The sequence below is a fragment of the Pogona vitticeps genome, chromosome 4 (assembly GCF_051106095.1).
Source record: "Pogona vitticeps strain Pit_001003342236 chromosome 4, PviZW2.1, whole genome shotgun sequence".
Taxonomy (NCBI): domain Eukaryota; kingdom Metazoa; phylum Chordata; class Lepidosauria; order Squamata; family Agamidae; genus Pogona; species Pogona vitticeps.
Window position 1 is genome coordinate 85,321,428 of NC_135786.1, and position 22,799 is coordinate 85,344,226.

General features: G+C 38.6%; 1 protein-coding gene across 40 annotated transcripts in view; it reads left to right on the top strand.

Annotated features, from left to right (window-relative positions):
• The window catches only part of ADGRL2 (adhesion G protein-coupled receptor L2), a 723,239-nt gene that overhangs the window by 642,885 nt on the left and 57,555 nt on the right, over positions 1-22,799 (top strand). For all 40 annotated transcript variants that reach the window (XM_078393038.1, XM_078393043.1, XM_078393041.1 and 37 more), the window contains one exon: positions 11,886-11,995. In XM_078393038.1, coding sequence (XP_078249164.1) covers positions 11,886-11,995 — 110 coding nt within the window. The remainder of the gene's footprint in view (positions 1-11,885; positions 11,996-22,799) is intronic.

The following is a 22,799-nucleotide window of genomic DNA, read 5'->3' on the forward strand; positions in this document are numbered from 1 at the left end:
AATGTAAAGATCCCTCAGTGTCGTCCCATTTTTAAAAGAGCACTTTGGATAACATGCTGTAAGACTAAATACATACGAGTGAGCTTTCTGTTATCACGAATGCCATCAGCAATGCCTTGTTGCTTTCTTATCAGCCGCTTCCTGCCGTCAACCCAGCGCGGATTTCAATAGGAAAGGATTTGCATCCAGTGTAACACAGCATTATGTCTAGCTAATACGACGTTTTTAATTGTGCAAACACGTGAAGCTCTTGCAGAGGTAGGCAGTTTGATAAAAGGATTAGATTATGAGTATTTCCAACTTGATTAAAGATTAGCTGGCAGCTGATAGAGGTGGGGGGGTTTCTTGCACTTCTGAACTTTGCCTCCCTGGGAAAGGAGGCAAGAAAGTGCATATTTCTGAACATTTGAGTTCTTTATTTTAAATGCAAGCCTGCCATTCATTGTGGCTTGATCAGGTAGATTCTAGCAGAAGTCATTCATCAAAGAAGCGACCAACACTGCCCCCTCCTCTAAGATTAGGATCCTTTGACTTGCAAGAGTGAAGAGGGATATTTTCAGAAGAACTGTTAGACCTGGAAGACGTACAAACTTTCCAGATGCTAATTATATCCAGACACTACTAGGGCTGATGAATAGCTGTTCTTTTGTGGCATTCAGCTTCTCGCAAGGAAAAAAAAAAGGCGCGCTACTTCTAGCACAAACTTCAGAGATACATTTTAATAGAAAATGACACCACTAGGGCCGAGTTGATTAAAGAGCCTTCCGCAGGGACACCACTTCTGTCGCATGTTTTAAACCACATGGGGGAGAAGGGGTGGGGAAATCAGCAGATCAAATCAAAATCCTTTCTTTTAGTTATTAGTCACCAGTTTGACATTTATACTTTTAAAGCTATGAATGGAAAGTTACTTAAAAGGTGCAGGGTGGAGTGGGGGGGATATTCATGCTGGTCTCAGATTGCAATCTAATCAGTATGAGGAAGACGCAAAGGATTGAAAGGAAAGAAAGCTGGATCATTAGTGAATGGTTTGAAATTAGCCTTTTTAGGATCTCATCTGCCTTTAAAATTCTGCTCTGTAGTATATTGGAATGTGTCATGGTGCTTTGTAAGTACTGTACAGTACAAGTATTTGTACATTGGTGAATAGATGTCAAAATGGGTCTCATGGCCAAACCAACCCAGATACTTTACAAGAACTATGTTAACTACCTGCTCATTAAAAACCAGCTTATCCTGCGCGCAAACATTTGCATGTTGCTTTTTTCCTCGTTCCTTTGCACTGTTACTCATTGGAATACTCTAAGAGAGTAATTAATGGGCCGGAAGGGCCATTGAGGGAAACCTAGAGCCATGAGAGGGAAAAATATTTCTCCGTAGAAGGATCTTTAAGGAATAAATAATTACAAGCTCCAGAGGTTTGTGGTGACCAGTCTAAATTGCAGTATAATTAGGAGGAACATGGTCTGAGAATCAAATCGCTTGGCTTGTGCTGCTGTCTTCATATCAGGAAACTAATTAAATATTTAAGGACTTGCACCCCTCCTCTCCCTTCATGCGTGCAAGAGAAAGTCCTGATAACGTCTGCAGATAATTAACAGGTGGGGAAAGGCATTCAGATTGCCTCCAAGGTTTTGCAAGGTCGAGTCTTATTATGCTCTATCTTGTATATGGCCTGGTAACAAGTTTCTTGCTAATTTAAATCTTAACTAGGACATCCCATAGCGATTTCCCATTTCCCTTGTCAAAATGGGAAGTGATTGCTTTGGCGTGTGAAAACTGCAGTAGGTGAACATTTTCATAAGTAATTGGTCCTAATTGACACTGGCCCCAATATAGAGAGATACATTGTAATTATCCCAAGGAGAAGTTCTGAAACTCTAGGCATCCTATAAATGTTTAAATAAACAAGTACGCACACATTTTATTCACCCAATGTATCTGCGATAACATCCCTGCATTATAGAGAAACATGATGACCTTTTGAAATTAAGAGGGTCTCAGTGGTCTGCTCTGTAAATAAATTTGCCTTATTTTGTTTCTAAAACAAAGCCACTTTTATGTTGAATGTGCATTTCTGCAAACGAGAAAGTTGGGCTGGATTAATAAGACTCTGAGCAAGTCAGGCCTAATTTGCATTAAACTGACCCAAAGGTCTTGTAAAATTGCACAGAATTATCAAGCTTTCCAATGTATCAGAAGTTTTATTAACAAATTACTGGTGTTACTTTAAAAATTGCTTATTTCGCTAATTAAAGGCACTTTTAATGGCAGTTTTAAGTTGTATTTAAAATCTATGCAAATTGCATTACATAAAATCTGCATACTCTTGGTGTAGTAAATCTTGACATAGGGTAGTAATTGGAGAATCACTTGAATACATTATGAAATGTTAACTCCTTCATTGATGTTTGTGTGTGTGTGTGTGTGTGTGTGAGCGAGGGGGGGGGTGTAGATATTGTTCAGACTTGTAAGATCTCCAGTGGTCTTTTTTCAGCTTTAGGCATGACTTCTTCCTTTGAAGTTTAAGTGGATGGACAGGACAAAGGGGTATTTTCAGTGGTGTGATCCCGTCCGTATGAGACATCCTCAGTAGGAAGGCAGGAAAGATGTCATCTGCAAGTGATAAAATTTTTTATTTTAATTGTCAAAATATTTTCACAGTGTAGTCTGTAGTTCTATACACATATGTGCGGCAGTAAGCTGGTGGACTTACTATGGGATTTAATTCTCAGTAGATGTATGCAAATTTTCTTGCGCTGTATGCTTTTTTTTCATATAAAACTGACGTGTTCTGGTTATTCCATTTGTTTTGTAAGTTTTATCCATTTCCTGTTTTTATTGGACTGATGTTCCATGGATTGGTTTGTTGTAAGCTGCTTTCCTCATCTGGGTAAGTGGCATAAAATGTTTACCAAAAATAAATAAATAAATAAATCAACAGTCAAATTACATATTGAACAAATCTTTTTAGCAGTCCAGAGTTCTGCTGAGTTGGTCACACTGAAGGCTCTATTATTATTATTATTATTATTATTATTATTATTATTATTATTATTATTATTATTATTATTATTATTATTATTATTATTATTATTATTATTATTATTATTATTATTATTATTATTATTTGATTTATTTAACTATCTACGAAGTTTAATGTGCTTCAATTAGCTTAGCATTAGGCTACACATTTAAAAATGAAAATACAGTATAATAGTTTTGGTTTGATGACAGAAATGTATTGCAAAGCCAACCAGATTACCTACTGAGAATTTTAGGAGAAGGATCTAGCTTTCTGCTGTAAACAGCTTCCCTGCTTTGGAGCAAAAAGAAATCTCATAGTTCCTTTTCCACTTTGACAGTTGCACCTTGGATCTTTTTAAAGAGAAAGATAGGATAAAAATATTATAAATAAATAAAAAATTAATAAATCTGGCTTGCATCAAAAAGTTGAGTGGAAAAATGGGTAGGCCCACACAAAGTATTTTTATTTAGTTATTAAATTTGTATCCCGCCCATTTAGACAGTGTCTACTCTGTAGTGTTCTGGTTATTGCTCCCTGCTCTCTTTTCCTCATCTGCCCCATGGCACATTCCATGACCATTCAGAGAAGCTTCTCAGAGGAGAATGACGGCTACATTGGGCAGGGATGCATGATATATTCTTGTCATATGACTAGAGTACTGCCTGAGCTTCAATGAAGCTGTGCTGCTACCTGCCCATGCATCATTTGTTTCAGTGGCACGTGACACTTTATTGCTGTTGGTGTTACTTAATGGATCATGTCCATTGGATTCTGTTTCCACAAAATGTGTGCGTTTGCCCATGGATATCTAATTAAATGGTTTAATCTCAAAAGAATGTGTACTTAACTGGTTTCTGTAGAACTAAAAAAGAAAGATGTACAAAAGATATTTGTATTTATTATTGGCATTGCTTTGCAGAATATTTGCTACAAGCATCTGTTATGTTAATTATGGATAATGAATGGGATAAGAACATCCTTGACCATATATTAATTGTGCTACATTTGATTTTCTAATATCAATAATTAAAAATGTTTAACTAATTGTTAGTTGTTAAGCACTTAAGAAAAACTGCATCTCCATTTCTTCTGCAGCATCATTTAAAAATATATATATACAGGGACATTACTGTCTCCACTATGAGTACTCATGTAGCTTGAGTTTGCTATTGGTAGGTATGGCAGGAGGGCTAGAGTAATCCTTTTTAAATCATATGAAAAAGTCTGGCACATTGTTTTGGATTTTAGCAGCGCAAGGTAATTAGAGCACATCCAGAGAAAAGCAGTCCTGGATGGTGTCAGTTCTAGAAGCCAAGTTCTATCAGGAATATAAGAAAGAGAAGATTGAGGAAAAACATGACTATATCCTTAGAATGTCTAAAAAATTGTCGTGCAGAATGTGGAGCAGATTTATTGCTTGTTCTGGAGGGCAGGACTAGAAAAAGCAAGGGGGAAGCAGATGTTGTCTAAATATTGGGAGAAAATTACTAACAAAACTTCTGTGGTGAAGCAGATTGCCATAGAAGGTGATGCACTCTCCTTTGCTCTCAGTGTTTAGTTAGAAGCCAAGCAGCTGTCTGCTAAAGATGCTGCAGCTGTACTGTACGTTCAAGAGCCTGCATTGAACAAGAACTTCAAAGTCCCTTCCGGGTCTAAGGTCCAATCAGGCAGACAGCCTCATGGGAGAAAGGCTTTTTTTCTCCTCTGACTTTCACCATGTTTCCCACCAAAGAACCTCTGCAGAGTCATGGAACATACTGAACAATATGGGGTGGATGTTTGGGGGGGGGGGTAGCTGGAGGGTGTGGAAATTATTTCTTCATTGGATAATTTGTAGCAATTATGCTTTTCGTGGTGTTTCTCATGCTGTGCTCCATGTTGTTGCCAGGAGTAAGTGGGCTCGATTCACCTGAAAAAGCTTTTACAGAGAATGCAATTGGGGATAGGGGACCTTCATTAGCTTGTATAAATGAGCTTATCTTCAGATCTAACCCATTTATACAGTCCCCAGTCACCAATATCCAGTGGCTTTAATAAATAAGGCTGCCATCTTTTTCTTAGATGATTATATATCTTTACCCTGATGTGAGAAACTCAGTGGGTCTGTCACTTTATACACTTTCTGTAGTAGGAGTGGAAAGTCTATAAATATGGCAGTGTAGTTAACATATCACATAACTATATCCCTGTATATTTATATTTTGTCAACAGCTGATTCTTGGCTTAGCAAAACCTGCCTCTTATTCATATTTATGATTGTTTATTCAGATTTTGAAAACTTTGAGTGTGATCAGTAGGACATTCAGCCCTCCGTTTGAATTGCTGCGGTCATGAGTTGGTTGGCTGATTTTGACAGTAATTATTATACAATGTAATTGCTAGAGCGAATCAGACTGTCTCCAGAGCTTTCCTACCTGCCTCTTCCTGGCACCTGTCAGAGACATCTGCTTTTCTGGTGTGTGACGGATCCTATTGTTTTGGTCCATTTCAAGCTCATGTGATTGCAGGGAATGCAACAAAAGGGAGCCTTTTGCCAATATCGTGAAGTAGCTTAATAAGACAGCCACTTCAGGATACTGGCAAATTAATCACTTCTTTGACTCTTTGGAGAGACCATGGAAGTGGAAAAAAAAATAAGGTGTGACAAGGAGTATTCATTGCTTTGCTACAAATGGAAAGCTTCCTCCTGATTCAGCTGTCGGAAGGCTCTCTATCGGACGTTGAAAAGCAAAGCAGACAAAAGCTTCTAGGTTTATACAGTACTTTCTATCAGTCTGGTTTAAGTACGTAGAATATCTTCATGCCAAAAAGAGAAAAATAAAAGCCCAAACCTACACACAAACAAACTTCAAACCCTACCTACTGTAGTTCTTTTATTCAGTAGAACATTTTAGGAGTCATTGTCAGAATGGTATCCTTACAGAGACCCTGCTGAAGGATGCTGTGGCAGCTGTGCTAAGTTGAAGGCAGTTAAAATTAAGTCTTAATTTAAATGAGCAGGTTACCTTGGATTAGAATCACATTGGCATGTTTTTAAAAAAACTGCTGTAGGAGTTCTCTCTCTCAAGTCTCCCACTGTGCCATGTGATCTGTAAGAACATACCAATGTGATGTTTTCCACATTCCGTACTACTTCCGGTTACTTTCAGCACACCCGTGGCTTCTCCTTATATACAGGGCTTTTCATTTTAGTGCCAAAGTATTTCTTCAAGATGGTAGATTTTGCATTTTTAATTTTCCCTAGAACAGGGGTGAATAACAGCCTCTGGCAGGAGATAATGAAATTTCTTAATTTATACTTTCAAGCAGAAGCCTCAATTGAAGATGGCATCCTGTGGCCTGAAGACATTGCTCTAGTGCAAGTTTCAGGGGAGCTATAATAATAATGTAGTGCCAGTGGTGATGGGGAATGATAGGACAGTGAAGAAGTAATTTAAGGAAGAAAAGGGAATGTACCAAAGCTTTATTGTAGCATATCTAACGATCTGCTGAAGATTCCCAATGGCTTTTGGAGCATGACAAGAGAAAAACGAATGTTATCTCGCCAAAACAGAAGCCTTTTGCTTAATCAGCAGAGCAAGACCATTGATTAAAACACCTCGTGCAAATAGATTACACATGGAGTCTCATCTCCATAGTTTGCACTTGGCAAAGTGTTATAATGAGTGTAAGATAATCAAAAGAAGAGCAAAAGCAATTTGTTAGGAATTGTACCGGTCGAGATTACAGCAGGAACACAAACAAATTAGAATGGAAACAAGGGCTGCTTTTAACGGCAGGCACATGACAAACAAACTTGTATTGTATAGAGAGATGAACAGGAAAGTGGACAAATGTAATAGCTGTTGAAAGATGCAAAATTGCCTCCCATTCGCCATTTCTCATTTTGTTTCTATGGAATCTTCGGCAGCTGATGTGGGAAGGACCCAGGGCTGTACAGTTGCTTGGAGGAGGCAAGGCAAGTTCAGCATCTCTCTGGAGCTATTAATTTCTCTTGGTGTCAATTCTGCAACAGCTTAATTGAACCATTTCATATATATATTTTAAGTGAAAAACATATTTTTATGGAAGAAAGTTTAAATGTTAAGACAAATAGCCACCAGTCCCAAGTATAGTAGCCTGATTGATTCAGTGGAATTGACCCATATGTTTACTTACCATTGAACAATGGGGCTAATCTACATAGGACTTAATAAAAGTCCCCAAACAGTATAAAATAAAATGTCTTTTTTTTTTTTTTGAAAAACACTCTTCTGGAATGTCTTTTCACATAGGCATTATGCTTATATTAGATCTTATGATATATGTGCTGTAGGACAACCCTGGCCATTATATACACACCTGGAACATATTCTGGTTGCAGATTTGAAAACCTCCCCCATAATACAAGCAAGAGATGTTTGTGTGGAGACACACTCCATTTCTAGAAAAGTGAGATTCTCAGTTAATAATAATAATATTTGGGAAATGACTGTTCCCTTCTCTATAATAATCATTTCCCTTCTCTATAATAATCCATTCTGACTTATAGCAACCCTTTTCAGGGTCTCCTACTTGGGTAGAGATTCCTCAGAAGTGGCTTGCCATTCCCTTCTTCTGCAGGCATCCTGGGATTGTATAATTTGCCAAAGGCCAACCATGTTGGCTGTAATTGCAGGAGACACAGTGAGGAATCAAACTTTGGCTTCATAGCAAGGTGCCACTGAGATATCTAACATTGTTGCTCACTTAGCACCCTACCAAAATAAACTTTTAATGTAACTTTCAGAAGCACAGAAATGTGAATGCACCAATTGAAGCCTTTGACGACTTCTACTTCTACTTGTGGAATTAAGGGCCACTCAGTACAGTATTCATTGTGATACAGGGGAGAAAGAGTCCTGTGTAACACTTGCATGATTGCCAAGAACATAGGACTTTCTGGAGCATCCTGATTATCTGACACCCACCCACCTCAAAAACAGGAAGGGAGGGAAGGGGATAGAGAAGGAGAAGAAAATGTTTTCACATGGAAACATGCTTGTTTATACAGTATCTTTATTACATATAGTATATAATTGTTCAAGAACGACAATTAAAGCAGAGAAAATACTAGACATTCTGGATTGCATTAAGTTAATCCTACTCAGTGGAGGAAGAAGAGTCCTTGGAATCTACTCTCAAAGACTGGGGTGACCTGTGGAGCACACAGCTTAAATGGTGAGAAGAGGAAGCTGTGCAACATGAGCAGAAGACCCTCTGCCCTGTGTTGTACCAGGAGTTGACAGCTGTGCCCCACCATATGTTATCTGCCTTCAACTCCCAAGCAGCCCAGACATGCAAAACAGGTCACGAATTTCGAGAGCTGTGATCTGTCTTCATGTATATTGGGCAAATGGCACTGATAGGCTAGAATCTTTTTGATGTAAATGATTGTGTGCAAGTACTAAGAGACTGTCATGTCCACAGTAGCTCCTGGTTGTGCTATTGATCAATGTGGTGGCCAATTTCTTGAGGAGTGGGGAATGAAAATCCTTTGCCTGGTTGCAGTTTTCAGTGTGTTTTAATCCACGAAAGTTCATCTTGAAATGAATGTATTCATCTTAAATAACTTTTGTTTTGGTTTTGTTGTTTAGTTTTCATGATAGAGATCTATAATCCAACTTTTTATGTAGCTGGGAGTTGTTCCTTGCCTTCAGGACATGGCATAACATGGTTTACTCCTGTGTTCTAAATTTTAAATTGTTTTAAACACATTGTGTTTGGCTGTCTGGAAAGCTCAGTGGTTTAGGTATCTGGCTGCAGAGCCAGAGACTGGGAGTTCAATTCTCCCTTTACCTCATGCGAGAAGAGCCAGCAGGCAAGTTGTCCAGCCCCAGGGCACCCCCTGAAGAAGGGAATGATAAAACCACATCTGAGTACTTCCTTCCTAAAAGATCCCTGAAATGGGCCGCAATAAGTCAGAATTGACTTAGTAGCACATGATTATTATGATTATTATTACATACTTTAAATTGTTTTATAGGGCTTTGTAAACCACCCTGAGATTCTGTGAGATAGGGTGGGCTATAAATGTTTTAAATGCGTAATCAAATAAAATAATCTTCACAAATTCTGTTGCGGGTTATACTAAACAAGTAATACAGCTTATTTCACAGACACGCTCAAGTTCCAGATGCAGATTTGCCATGCAGTAGCAACCAGCACAGTTCAGAAATAGATGCAGTTCTTATTAAATGAGTCTCAATTGTGAAATGGTGTTGTGCTATTAGCGTCCCCACTACCACTGTAACAATTATCATTGAATGATGCATTGTTTCAGAGGCATAATGTTGAAGCGTATTTGAGTGTAATGTTGTCGTTGTAAGCAGCTTTCCACAGGATATTTTCTGACAATAGTAAGAAACGTGAAAGGAGGCAGCTCCTCTAAGATGTTTGTTCTTAATAATTTTTCCTTCTCCTTCCACAACCCATGTTTCTCTTGTGTTGTGCCTTGGACTGTATGTAAGTCAAAGGCCAGGGACAATCACATATCACCCATTTATAAGTACTTGTCCTTGTTGTTTTATGTATGTATCTGGAAGCCACCTAGAGTGGTCGAAAGACCAGATAGGCGGGATATAAATTAATTAAATAAATAAATAAATACTTTTTGTACTGTACTAAAATTTCAAGCTGGCTTTAATATCCATATACATCATGAACTTACTGGTTGATCTTGCACCTGTTGACAGAAGACAGATGTCAGAAACTCTCTGGTACAAGACAGATTGCTTCAGCTTGTACAAAGGTATTCAGGAGTGTGAGAAGTACTGGTAATGCAAGAGTTGATATACAGCTGGAGTCAAAGGCTACACTGTTATTTTAAGATCTGGCTTCCTTTCCTCCCGTTTACTGACAAACAGAATTCACCCAGGAGATCAGCAAAGATTTTGTTTTGTTTTAATCACCAAACCATTTCTGACCTTTTACTTTCCTCCTTCTTTTGCTTTCAAAGTGAAAAACTGAAAGTAGTTTTTTTGGGTAGTTTGTTTTTTTTGTTTTCTTTTGATGTGTATTCCAGAATCAGACTTCGCTGCTCAGGCCATGAGACATTCACATCTAATCATAGTGCAGTTGTCTGCAAGCTGCCAAATTTATACAAAACCAGTCGCTTCTAATTATCTGAGTGATTTTGTGGGAGATGGATCACGTTCAGCTGTTCATTCCACAGGTGGATCAGATGGCATATTTTTGGACACAACCCAACCTATGTCAAATACTTCTAAGACATTGGTTTTAATCAGCGGTAATCGCAGTCACTTGTACTGGTGGGAATGAGAGTTGCTTCTTAGTAAACACGCATAGTATTGGACTGCTGCTTACTGTGTTGCAAATCCTTCCATTAAAATCAGTTTTCCCATTAAAATCAAGAAGGCTTTATTGTGTACAGACCTGGCTGGATAGCTCAGTGAGTTGGGCATCTGGCTGTCGAGACAGAGATTGGAAATGCCATTCCTCACTATGCTTCATAGGGGAACAGCCAGCCCGTGTAGTCTTGGGCAAGCTGCAGAGTCCCAGGACGCCCACAAAAGAAGGGAAGGGTAAACCACTTCTGAGTACTCACAATCTGAAACCTCTGGAATGGCTTGCTATAAGTCGGAATTGACTTGACAGCACACCATTATCATTATTGTTATAATGTAAAGGTTTGACTGGATGGAACTGCTTAGCTTTACTAGAATTTATAGTGACTCAAGCTTCATGACGCAGTGGTTAAACTGCAGTCAAGACTGCTCACAATCTGAGTTATGTCTTGATGGGTTCAGGAAGCATGAGGGCTGACTCTGCATTCCATCCTTCCCAGGTTGGTAAAATGGTTACCCAGCTCCCTGGGAGCCAAAGTGTTCTGTGCTTAATTATATTGCAAACAGTCCACGGTATATACAGTACGTTGAAACAACAAACTCCTTCTAAAGAAAAGCATTTTTCAGATAAAGCAGGGATGCACAACTTGTGCCTTTCCCCCAAATCGTCTTCCAAATCATCTTCCATCATCACCAGCCTGTTTGTGTTGTTTTGAAAGGTGATGGAAGATGCAGCCCAATCCAATAGCATCTGGAGGGCCACAGTGTACCTACCCTTTTCTGAAACCCTGGGCTTCATGGTTACTTCTGCATACTACATCTGTGTGATTGAAAAATATTAGTGGCTTGATTTCTTGCATATTTGTAGTGAAAACATGATATCAATTAAACTGCCAATCCAGAAGGAGAGTTCTTTAGGATGTGATTCTCTCTGTGTAAAATTCCTTCCCATGATGGTCAACTGGCACCATATTAGTCTTCTTGAAGCTTGCCTAGTTTTTAGCATAGTGTGTTTTTTGTGTTGTGTTTTGTAATGATGATGATGAATTTCAGTGTCGCTGACAATTTGTATAACTGATTCTATTGATTTTTAAGGAACTGATTTGATTGTTTGGGTTCTACTTGATTCATTTTACTGTTTTTTTAAATTATATTTAATTGATAATTATATCTGATTGATAATTACTTAAATTTAGATGTTGTTGTTTTTCACAATTGTATTGTTTCATGATTGTCTTAAGCTTCTCTGGGAATTACTAAACCGAAGGGAAGCACCTCAGTATTTGAAATACAGAAGACAGAGACAAGCTAAACAAATATCTCCTGATGCTGTTACCAGTTTTAAAAGTAGTGGCAATAATAGCAACTGAAAGTTCATGCGTATAAGACTATTATAGACCAGTTTTTAAAAGGACAATTTGTGGACGAAGTGAACAGCAAACAGTGTTATTTGATCTCCCAACAGTAGTTGCTAAAAGCTTTGTAAGTAATTTTTAAATTCAGTCTACTTAATTTCGCTCTCCTGTTTTTAGGTGCAACAATAGAACACAGTGTATAGTAGTTACTGGGTCAGAAGTGTTTCCTGATCCCTGTCCTGGAACATACAAATACCTCGAAGTCCAATATGAATGTGTCCCTTACAGTAAGTATACACTTTTTGTTTTTGTTCACTTCCTGTAGCTTTCACCCTTGATAGTGGAGCCATACTGGATGCACAAAAAGAGCATACGTTTATGGCTTGAGACCCATTATGCATGCAGAGCACATACAACCTAGGGCCTCCAGTTAGCTGCACACAGTGTGGAAAGGAGCCATTGTGTAATGTTGGCCAATTGTCTGTCTGTGTTCTTCAGTGTTTGGCTTTTAAGACAGTTAAGGTTGATTCCTGTCACCCAACTACCCCTCCCCCCAAACTCCCTTAAATTAGCTGTTTCAAAGGCCAGATAGGAATTTGTACTTTTGCCCAGCATCAGTTCCTGACAAATTGGGTTGGCTTTCAGTTTTCTGGAAAAACAGAAAAGAAAAACAACCACTGACTTCAGCTTCAGTCTTCAATTGTTTGAGAAGGCAACTTGTGGGAACTTTGGTGCAGAGGTGTCATGAATGTATCCAAGATTGATTAGAAAACATCTTTTTAGGGTTTGGGTTTTTTTTTTTAAACCAAACCAAGATCCTGAACCTTGTCATTCATGATCATGACCCTTGTCATTCATGAGTACCAGCATAACCTTACAATAATTTCCTTATTGGCCAAACAGCATAATTTGATCATACCTTACTTGGATAATATTATGTACAGCAGATGGAGTAGACACAGATTTAGATGCTGATATGTTCCTTCCATACAACTAGTTCCCCCACCACTGCCCCCCCGCCGCCCCATGGCAAAAACCAACCTTTGGATGAATTGACATTCACCAGAAACACATAAGAGCCTTGGAAATCCACAGGCCTTGCAAAACATGATTTGGATCTGAAAAGCTTCAAAAATGCTTTTGTTTTGTTCTTTGTAGTGCTGTTGTTCAAAATAAATGAAAGCTTAGCTTCATGTTTTCCATTAGAGAAGGCTATTGCTAGTAACAGTAAACTTCAGCAGTGCCTTTTAAGACATGGGCACGTATTATAAATACAGCATTAATGCTTTTAATATAGAGCAGCTCTTCAAGCTGAAAACAAAATTTGTACTTTTCATTTTGGTATAGGACACACACATTCCAGTTTTGGTTTAGTATCATTCAGGGATTCTCCTGCTGCAAAAAAGAGATGATCTATGTGAAAAAGAATACCCAAATACTTTCCTTAACTGCAGCATGCACACACACACACACAGACACAGACAGACACATCCTCTGTGTGCATGCATCTAGCCAATATTCAATCCCTGTATTGAGTTTCCTGTGCATCAGTTAAAGGCCGAACACATCATTTTCCCTCCACTCTTGCTGTGTATTTCTGTGTCATTGTGAAATGGAATTTTGTTGTGGTTTTATTTTTCTTTGCCATTGGTAGGACTGGAAGCCTACTGCATATGCTGAACTTTGGTAGTATTTGTTCTGCTGTGTCTTATCATTGGTGGCTCATTGTAACCATTGTTCTTGTGGCATTTCAAAGAGGAATCTTTTGTCCCGATTTAACAAACAAACAAAAATTTATTTCATAAAACCACCTTTACATTAAGATCACCATTTCTATTCCTAAATTCCCAGAAAAAGGCAGTGAATCTAATTCCAAGTTATAACACCATTGAAATGCCAAGATGACTGTATTTCTTTTCTGTAAGACGAGGCACTAGTTTGATCGAAGAATTATTAACAGGTTTCAGATTATTTTCCATACTGTTTTAGGGATGCAAGTGTGGATATAGCCTGCTGATTGGGTTTTCGTATCTACAGAAGGATTTGTTTCTTTTGCAGTTAACAGAAGGATGCTCTGCACGGCATTGCCTACGCAGAACTCTCAACATGTAGTTATTTCACTCCCTTTTAAATATCTTTATCTCAACATATCTTTTGCTTACTGCTCCTTTCATTTAATACTCTTCTCAGTTGTTCCGTGCAGGACAGAAATAAATCAGGTTTTTTTCTGATCCACCAGTCAAATTCAGAATTTAATTTGAAGGAACATGTTTGAAACGGACTGAATGTGATTTGTTTTTTTTTGTTCTTGTCTTCCTATTGCATGTTATTTAAAAAGAGTCTAGGGATAGTACAATGGTGCTTGCTCTGTTAAATATGGTTTGTATAAAGATAGAAATAAACTTTGATTGCAGTCCTCCACCCAAGTGCATGTGTGCATACCATAACCTGAATTGAAATCAGACACGCAAGAGTAAATAGGTGCTTTACCACCTTCTTCCAAGCTTAGAATCTGAGCTTGCAGCTTTTTTTTAAAAAAAATGGCAAAGTGGCTACTGGAGTAAAATTCAAGAAAAACGTGCTGTATCATTTCTCTAGCATCAATACTAAAGGACACATTTGACTGATTCCACCTCCTCCTTCCCCCAAGACCTGTATGTAAAATTACAAGGCTACTGCCTTCGGAAACCAAATTCATGATAAATAGCAACTATAAAAAACAAAGTGCTAGATAATCCACATCTCACTTAGCCTTGCACTGCTTTAGTTGCGTCAGTGGCAGTGTAAACCAAAGCTGTATCTAAATTGAGTTCACAATTGTTATACAGTATTAACTTAGTTGATTACTAGAATTTGGAATGTTCCAATGAGTTCCATTTGCTTTTTTGAACTCGCTTCCTTTTCTAAACCAAGCTACTTCTAAAACTCTCTTTTCTTCTCTTAGTGAACCCCAGAGCCTTCTCTGCAGCTTCCCCAACCCAACCCAACCCCCCCCCCCGATTTATTTTTCTCTCTGTAAGGAGAGAAGTCTTCTGTAGACATCTTGCATGCTCTGAATGGTTTGCAGCACTCATGTTTAGCTCTCCACTGGTGCCTGAAGCTCTGAAGTAGCAGAAACTCCTGCCACATTGTTTACCACAAGCCCATAAACACTGCTGTTAAGATCACACACCTGGTTTATTTGCACCCACACATTGAAGGGGGCAAGGATCTGCTCTCCTGAACTGAAGTTAATGCACTTGCAATCCATGGTATGTTTCAGGTTTACTGCCATGAAGAAGGGCGACCCTCTCTATTAGGCAGTACTCATTCACTTCCATGTTCTTTTTCTGCCAAGATAGCTAAGATACAATATATTCTCAATTAATTTAATTTTGGGTATGATTAGTTAGCATAAAGGGGACTGACTGTGCAGTTTCTAAACAGCAGTCCTAGTTTTTATTGATGACCCACAGTTGACTTCTCTCCCGTGAACTTTTTTTTCTGCTTCAGTTTCATGTTTCATTTTCTGTCACTTTGAGATAAGGGGCCCAATGCAGGTTGAGTAGTTTGGAGCATTTTATCCCCTTTATAGGACCACACAGTAAGTATGTGATATGCCAAGCATCAGTAGATGAGCAGGAATCACAAAATCTGGAACTGCTCTAGGAATTCTGAAACTGTGAAAAAGAGCAAAGTTGTTGACGGGTGACATTCGAATGCTGCAGTGGTCCTGGAACCGCATTGTTGTTAAACTGAATGCTCAAATGCACCACTGGTTTCAAAAAGTGCATGCAGGTCCAAAAAGAGCGTATAGCATTAGTTTGTCATGTAGTCTAGATTCACAGTCCAGTACCCTGTTGGATATTTAACACATATTTAATTGTGGAAGGTGCCATAGTGATCTAGCCAGGTGCTGGGCATGCATGATTGTGCTCCTGGTCACACAGCCAGGCAGACAGTTAGCTGGCAACTGGCACCTCGTTAGACTGATGTGGCAGCTTCTGCAGTTGGAGTTCCGTACATGAACAGTACAGCAGCCACAGTAATTACATATACAGTGGTGCCTCGCTTTACGATTGCCCCGCATTACAACGAATCTGCTTTATGATGATCTTTTTGCAATCGCAATTGCGATCCTAAAGCGATGGTCTAAATGGGGTAATTTCGCTTTGCGATGATCTGTTCCCTGCTTTGGGAACCGATTCTTCGCAAAACAATGTTTTTTAAACAGCTGATTGGCAGTTTCAAAATGGCCGCCGGGGAAATAAAATGGCTCCCCGCTGTGTTTAGGGATGGATTCCTCGCTATACAGGCAGCGAAAATGGCCGCCATATGGAGGATCTTAGCTGGACGGTGAGTTTTAAGCCCATTGGAATGCATTGAAAGGTTTTCAATGCGTTTCAATGGGCTTTTTATTTTTGCTTTACGATGTTTTCGATTAACGGCGAGCTCTTGGCTGTGAAAAGCACCTGAAGTGTGTAAGGGAAAGAAGTGTTCATTACACTCACACTAGAGAGCTAGTTGGAAGTAATGTGTTTCACTGCCACGCAGTATAAGTTTCTCCAAAAGAAACAGTAGTATGAACGTGGAAAGCACTCCTGTCACCACAGTGTGAATCAGTCTGGTGAGATGTAGAGTGGAAGCCAGACAGAGGGAAGCATACCCAGACATATCTTGTAGGTGCAGTCCTGCACTCAGACCTAAGTCCCACCGGGTACAGTTGGCCTGAAGGGAGCATAGGATTGCAGTCTATGATTTTCTGAGCCTAGGAGCAGCATTATGCAGCTGTTAGCTCTTTCTTGGTCCTCTCTTAAACACCCAACCCCACTATAATATTCCTCAACAGAATGTAGCATTATACTGGAATCAGACGGTATGATAAATGGTCGGAGCCATTTATACTGGCACACAGGAAACCTTTGTGTAGTTGTATTTTTCATAGCTTTGCATTCGATATGGGGAGTCTTCTTTCTAGGTTCTAACTTGCCTCTAGAAATAATATTCTTAATGATGAGATTCTTTTGGGTTTTTTGAATAATCCATTTTCTTGTTAGTGGTTCTTCCCCTAACCAACACACATACACACTCCTTTTCAAAACAAGATGCTTCAGCTGAATTGCTACTAAAATCTGAATTCTGAAACAAGCATAAAAAGCATTGCTTTGTCCTTGAATAAGAGTGTTATTGATTAAATTACAGAGGAATTGAGAGCATCCCACTTGACATTTCTCTCAATTACACTGCACAGTATATGTTGATACTTCGAATAACCTAAGTCAGTCCTTTTAGGATTAATAAGCACATCAGAAGCACCACTTCCTACATCCGTGCATGACATTTTGTTTTAAGCTTTGCTTGGACCCAGGGATTCGGTGGAAAATACTCAGAAGTGTTTTATGCTCTATCTGTACTGATTGGACTTTGCAGCTTCTGTTTATTTTAGCCAGCCCATCTGTCCCTGAAAATGCACCACTGTACATTATGTACTCAGAACAAACATGCCACTAATGATTTTTGTTATCCATGTCTTTATGCTTTTGTCGTACTTGTATTTATTCTATGCAGCTACAGTGTTGCTTTAATTTGATATGGAATAAGCTCAAACACAGAATCAGGAAGTCATTAGTATCAAAATTCTGTTCTGTTAACTTGAATGTATTCTAAATGGATGCTTGGATGTTTAGCTGATGATGAAAAATCGTGGAATGTATCACAGGTCAGTCAACACTAGGAAAAACCCTTCTTGTCTCTTCAATCAAACTTCACCTATGGCCACTGAAATTAGTAGAACTGAACCAAAGACAACTCCATGCTTTAGGCAAGCTTAACTTTTTGTTGGCTCACACCCTTTAAAATCAATTTAAGAAGGTTTAACATGTCTTCCTCTACAGAATCAAGTGATGGATTCTGACATTATCACAGTGAAATGTGATGCTTTAATACAAATCATAACATTGTCAAGGAAATATTTCTTGCATAATGCTGTTGGGCTCCAAGTATCGTTGGCATAAAGCATTTTATGTATTTTCCTTGAAATTGAGACATTCTATATAAATAGGAATGTAACCAGTGTTTTCAAATTGTATGTTCTCTCATGTTAAGAAAAGTCAATAAAACAATTTTATTGGCAGTTTTTATTTGATCCGAGCCATTTTATTAATTTTCATCCTACCAAGGAGCATATACTGTGATGAATTTCTGGACGTTGCCATTGATTTCAATACACAAGGCACGAGTGTGCGCGCACAAATGGTTCCCAACCAGTGGTTCCCAATCTTGGGTAACTCGGATGTTCTTGGACTGCAGCTCACAGAAACTCTGGTGAGCACAGCTAGTGGTGAAAGTTTCCTGGGGTTGCAGTCCAACAATACTCGGATTACCCAAAGTTCTGAACCACTAAAACATGCATGCCGGCTTTGATTATTGAAATGAGTGGGAAAGTCCTTGCAGGTGATGATTCTATGGAACTAGCTTGGCCAGAAAAAGCTGTTGGATTGACCTGAATGCCTTAAGCATGGAAAAATAATGTTCAGAAATGATTGCTTACTTTAATAGTTCCAGTATACCCAGTAGATTGCTATTCTTACCCTTCCCATCTTTAAAAGTACCTTTACTTCCTTATTTCTCAAAAGTCATTTAAATCAATGCCTATTTAGTCAGGTTTTGTATATATAGAGAGGTATATATGAATGCTACAAGCCACTGGCTTGTAGTACAAAACACATCTTCCTCCTGTCCACTTCATCGTTGATTTAGTGTTCACAACAGAACACGAGATACTAATACAAGGCACAGTGGGATATTCTTCTTCCACCATTTAATACAGGGCCCCGTTCTAAGAGCAACCAGAAAGTGAAGTTACACCAGAAAGGAGGTAGATATGTCCCTCGTTACATGGTAACTATAACTGAACATAGTTATACCTTTGTTACTGACAAAGGGAATTAATCACAACTTGTGATTCACAAGGTGTTGCTTGCTTTTAAAAAAACTACTTATTTCCTTCTTAGCTTTTTCCATTCTTCCCTTCCTTAGAATGAGTAGGTTATAGTAGCCAAACTACATTCCCCCAAAATATATATATATATATATATATATATATATTTGTTAAACAATTCTTCAGAAAAGGACAATATTTGATATGTGTTCTGAATATATGGGAAAGTATACTTTGTGTACTAGGTTGCTGCTATGGATTTATTTCATCCTGCATGTCTAAATGGAAAATCCATTTGGTTTCTGGTTCTCTTTTTCTCTTTGTTATTTCTTACTGTACTTCTTCCTTCTAGAGGTTTGTGCTTATTTCTTTTAGACAGATATTTCAGTTCAAGACTGAAAAGTCACTGTGTTCTCATGATGAATATTCACCAATACAAAATGCCTAGAAAATAATAATAATAATAATGCAAATTAGCCAGTTATGTGAGAAGTTGGGAGAGAGAAAGGAGAACACTGGATGTTATGCTCATGCCACTTTTTAATATATTCTGTAGCCCCAGGAGCAGTTTTGAAGCATACCATCATTATAAAGCTGGAAAATCCCATTCCTACATTTAGGAAAAGCTAGTAATTGATGTTTATTTATTTTTTGCATAGTGGATGAAGATGACCACATTTATTACTTCCCTAACACAAAAGGCCTGCTCTTTCTTGCTTTCCTCCTCATATTCTTCCTTCACCCTGTGCACTTGTGATAATGTCAGACATTTCAAGCATTTTGTGGGGGGCAGCTATTGTTTTCTGATATGGTGAACTTTCAATATGAATTTCTGAAAGTATGATCTCTCCCAAGTACCCATTTTAAATAAATGGAGAGTGACAGAGGAGCAAGTGGTACAAGCCACACCATCTGTTTGCCACTGAAGCACAATGATGTTCTTCAAAATGCTATAAAATTTTGGAGATACAGCTTTCAGTCCACCATCAGTATCTAAAAGTGACATGCACCATGTGTGGAGAATGTGTGTGTATAAGTGCTTGAGAGAATGTGAGAGAGAAGGAGGCAGAAAGAAAGAAAGAAAGAAAGAAAGAAAGAAAGAAAGAAAGCTCTTCCTTACTGTACTGTATACATTCGCTATGACTGTGAAATAATGCTAGTTTGCTCCCCAGTATCTCAGGAAGAAGCAATTTTGCCCCTCAGCTGTAAGCCAGACAATCGTCTTTGCATCCTTTGCGGCCATCAAACTACTATAGTGGAGTTGCTTACTTTTCCATTCCCCTAGTTTCCTGGGTGTCATCACCAACTCCGGGCTTTTTAAAGGAAGGATTCCACTTTTCCATTTATTCCTGGTTAAGGGAATAAAAATTTTGACCTACCAAAGTGTGAAAGAATATTCCATCATGGGTTGCACAGCCAGCTCACAGATCAGGAAAGCGTTTGTCAGCTTTCTCATTTAGCTAGTGTGAAAAAAGAATGTGTATGTGTGACTGTGTGAGTGTGAGAGAATGTTTTCCTCCCTGAAGGTTGCTTCTTATAATTTGGCAGCAACAAAAAATGGCAGAGCACAGTACATGACAGGTGATGTTGCTTCCCACTTGGCAAGATGGTGGTAGTGATCAGTCTGCCAGCAGCAAGACAACCTGTGCATGTAAGGAAAAGATTACACTTCCAGCCTTACTGTTCCTTACCTGTACTATGGAGAAATGTTTTGCACAATGTCTCCTGAATGCTTGACTTGTCTGCACTGCATGCCATTCTTTTCTGCTTGTGACAGAGTTGTATTGTGTTTAGCTATCTGGAATGGGGCTCATGCCACACATGAATGGGCTTGCACATGATATGGGACTTGTCAGCACCTTCAGTAGCCATACAGCTTACAGCCATCCTGGGGAACACAGGGTAGAGTTCTTGGAGAGAACGGCTGTTCAGAGAAGTTGTGCAAATAAATTTGTCTTTTTTCCCTTCCTCCTTTTTAAGGACATTCCAGGATCAGGAAACTTTTTTGAGTAAAAGGGAGACTAAAAGTCTTGAGAATTTCAATCATGTCCTAATTTCTGTGCCATGTAAGAAATAATGATATTGCGCCACCTCATAGTTTGTGTTGAGTTGAAAGTTAAGCTCCATGCACTCACAAATGGCCTTGATGTTTTAGCCCTGGTTCTCTTCTACTGAAGGTTGGAGAGAACACTGAAGACAACGACAATGCGGGGTAGAAGGCACCTAGCTTTAAAGTGAACCCTTAACTGTTCTGAATGTTTTCTTCTAAATGTGGACAGTGCATACATTAGCAGTTATGGGTTGTATATATAGGCAGGTCAGTTAATAGACTATTAACTTGCTATGCTTTGATAATGACAAATGTATACAGGAAGGTAGGTAAGACATGAGATAGAAGCGGGGCGATGTGGACCTTGAACTGAATTCAGTGTATCTTTTGAATTTGCAGCCCAAGCAGCCCACATATGCAAGTGTAGAAATATGATAATGCCCAGACTTCACTCGTTTTATTTCTGATTCGGTATGAGAAGTGTGTATATGGTACAGAATAACAACAGTTTGATCCCACTTGCACTGTCATGGCTCTACTGAATCCTCGGATTTATAATTTGTTGAGGTACTTAGAATGCTCTGCTGTAGTTTTTTGGAAGTGCGCTAGAACTCTTTAGGGGGTTTGTTCTGAGTTAGGAAACTAAAAATCTCGGGATTCTATAGGATATAACACGGACAGTTACAGAGGCATGACACTGCTGTAACAGTGGAGTGTAGATATCATCTGGGATTGGCCTTACAGCTTAAAATAAGCTTTGTCAAGAGGCTGATTATCAGAATTAAAGGTTTAGTGTTTAAGAGCTTATACCGTACAGGAATTTTCTCCATACTCAGTTTTGCTTTCCAATCTAGGAAGAGGACTGGACCTAAAACTTCAAGGAAAACTGTATGTGCATAAAGACTAATTTGTAAGCCATCACTGTAGTTTATATAGTGTGAAAATGAAAGCATGGAAACACAATGGAGAATTTTCATGCTTTCTAGACCATGACTGGTTTTGCAAGAGAATTAAATTCTTAACCAAAGTTGTTCTAATAGTGAAATATTGTATATAACACATACATAGAAGCATAGCATTTTAATAGAAAGTTCTATACTCATCAAGTTGACATAGTTTTCCTTGGGAAGGGGAAGGGTTTATATATCATGCATTAGTCAAGTCTTTCATTATTTATTCAGGTTGACTAAGTGAAACTACATCCTGCATTTTCTGTATTGCCTCTTTAACCTACTAAAATGATTGATCCATGTTCGCTTATGTAACTGTAGAATCTTTCTCCTGCTAGGTTTTCCTGTTGTCTGTTTCTCTCTATCCAATATAGTGCAGTTCTTATGCTCCCTGTGTTTAACATCTGTTAACTAATTTAATCTTCGTCTAATAGTCAATTTGTGTTAATCTTCTTTTTTTTTCCTTGCACTTTTTTTTTTCATTTTTCTTCCGATGCTTGAAATAGAAGTGGAGCAAAAAGGTAAATAACGTACATAGCCCAAATTCCCCAGTTCCTTGTTATGTGCCTTATGGATGTTAACCTCCTCCCCTCCCCCTCCCCACAACACTCTGATACTATGATAATCAGCAGGATCTCATAAGTACCCCTCATAAAGAAGTCGTCTTTGCAATAAACCGACTTGGCTGCTAAACTGACTCAGCTACTTAAAGCAGGTGGCGGGATTTAGTGTCTTGACGTACCTGCTCTGGGATGGAGACTCCTTTTGCTTTCTTCCTCCCTTTCTTTCTCTTTCCCTGTCTTTCTCTCACCCATGACTACTTCTCCTTTTTTAAAACATCATCTTGCTTGGCTTCCAGAACCCTCTCCATAGCATGCCATAATTACAGGGGGTCCTGGTCTGTCCCATCCATTGCTTTGGTTGTCCTTTTATTTTTTGTTGCTCCTAATGAAGATCTCTATGTATGATGTCTTAATTCTGATTGCGTCATATGTCAAGGGCAACTTTATTTTCAGCCTTACAGTTACCTTTTTAAAAGGATATGACTTTAAAAGCACGAATCAGTTGAACTGCTGCACATCAGTTAAGAGGTCTGGAGAATAAAAACTGTGTTTGTTATAAGTGCAACCATAGTTCCATATTTCTAAATACATTGATAAGCCATAGAACCT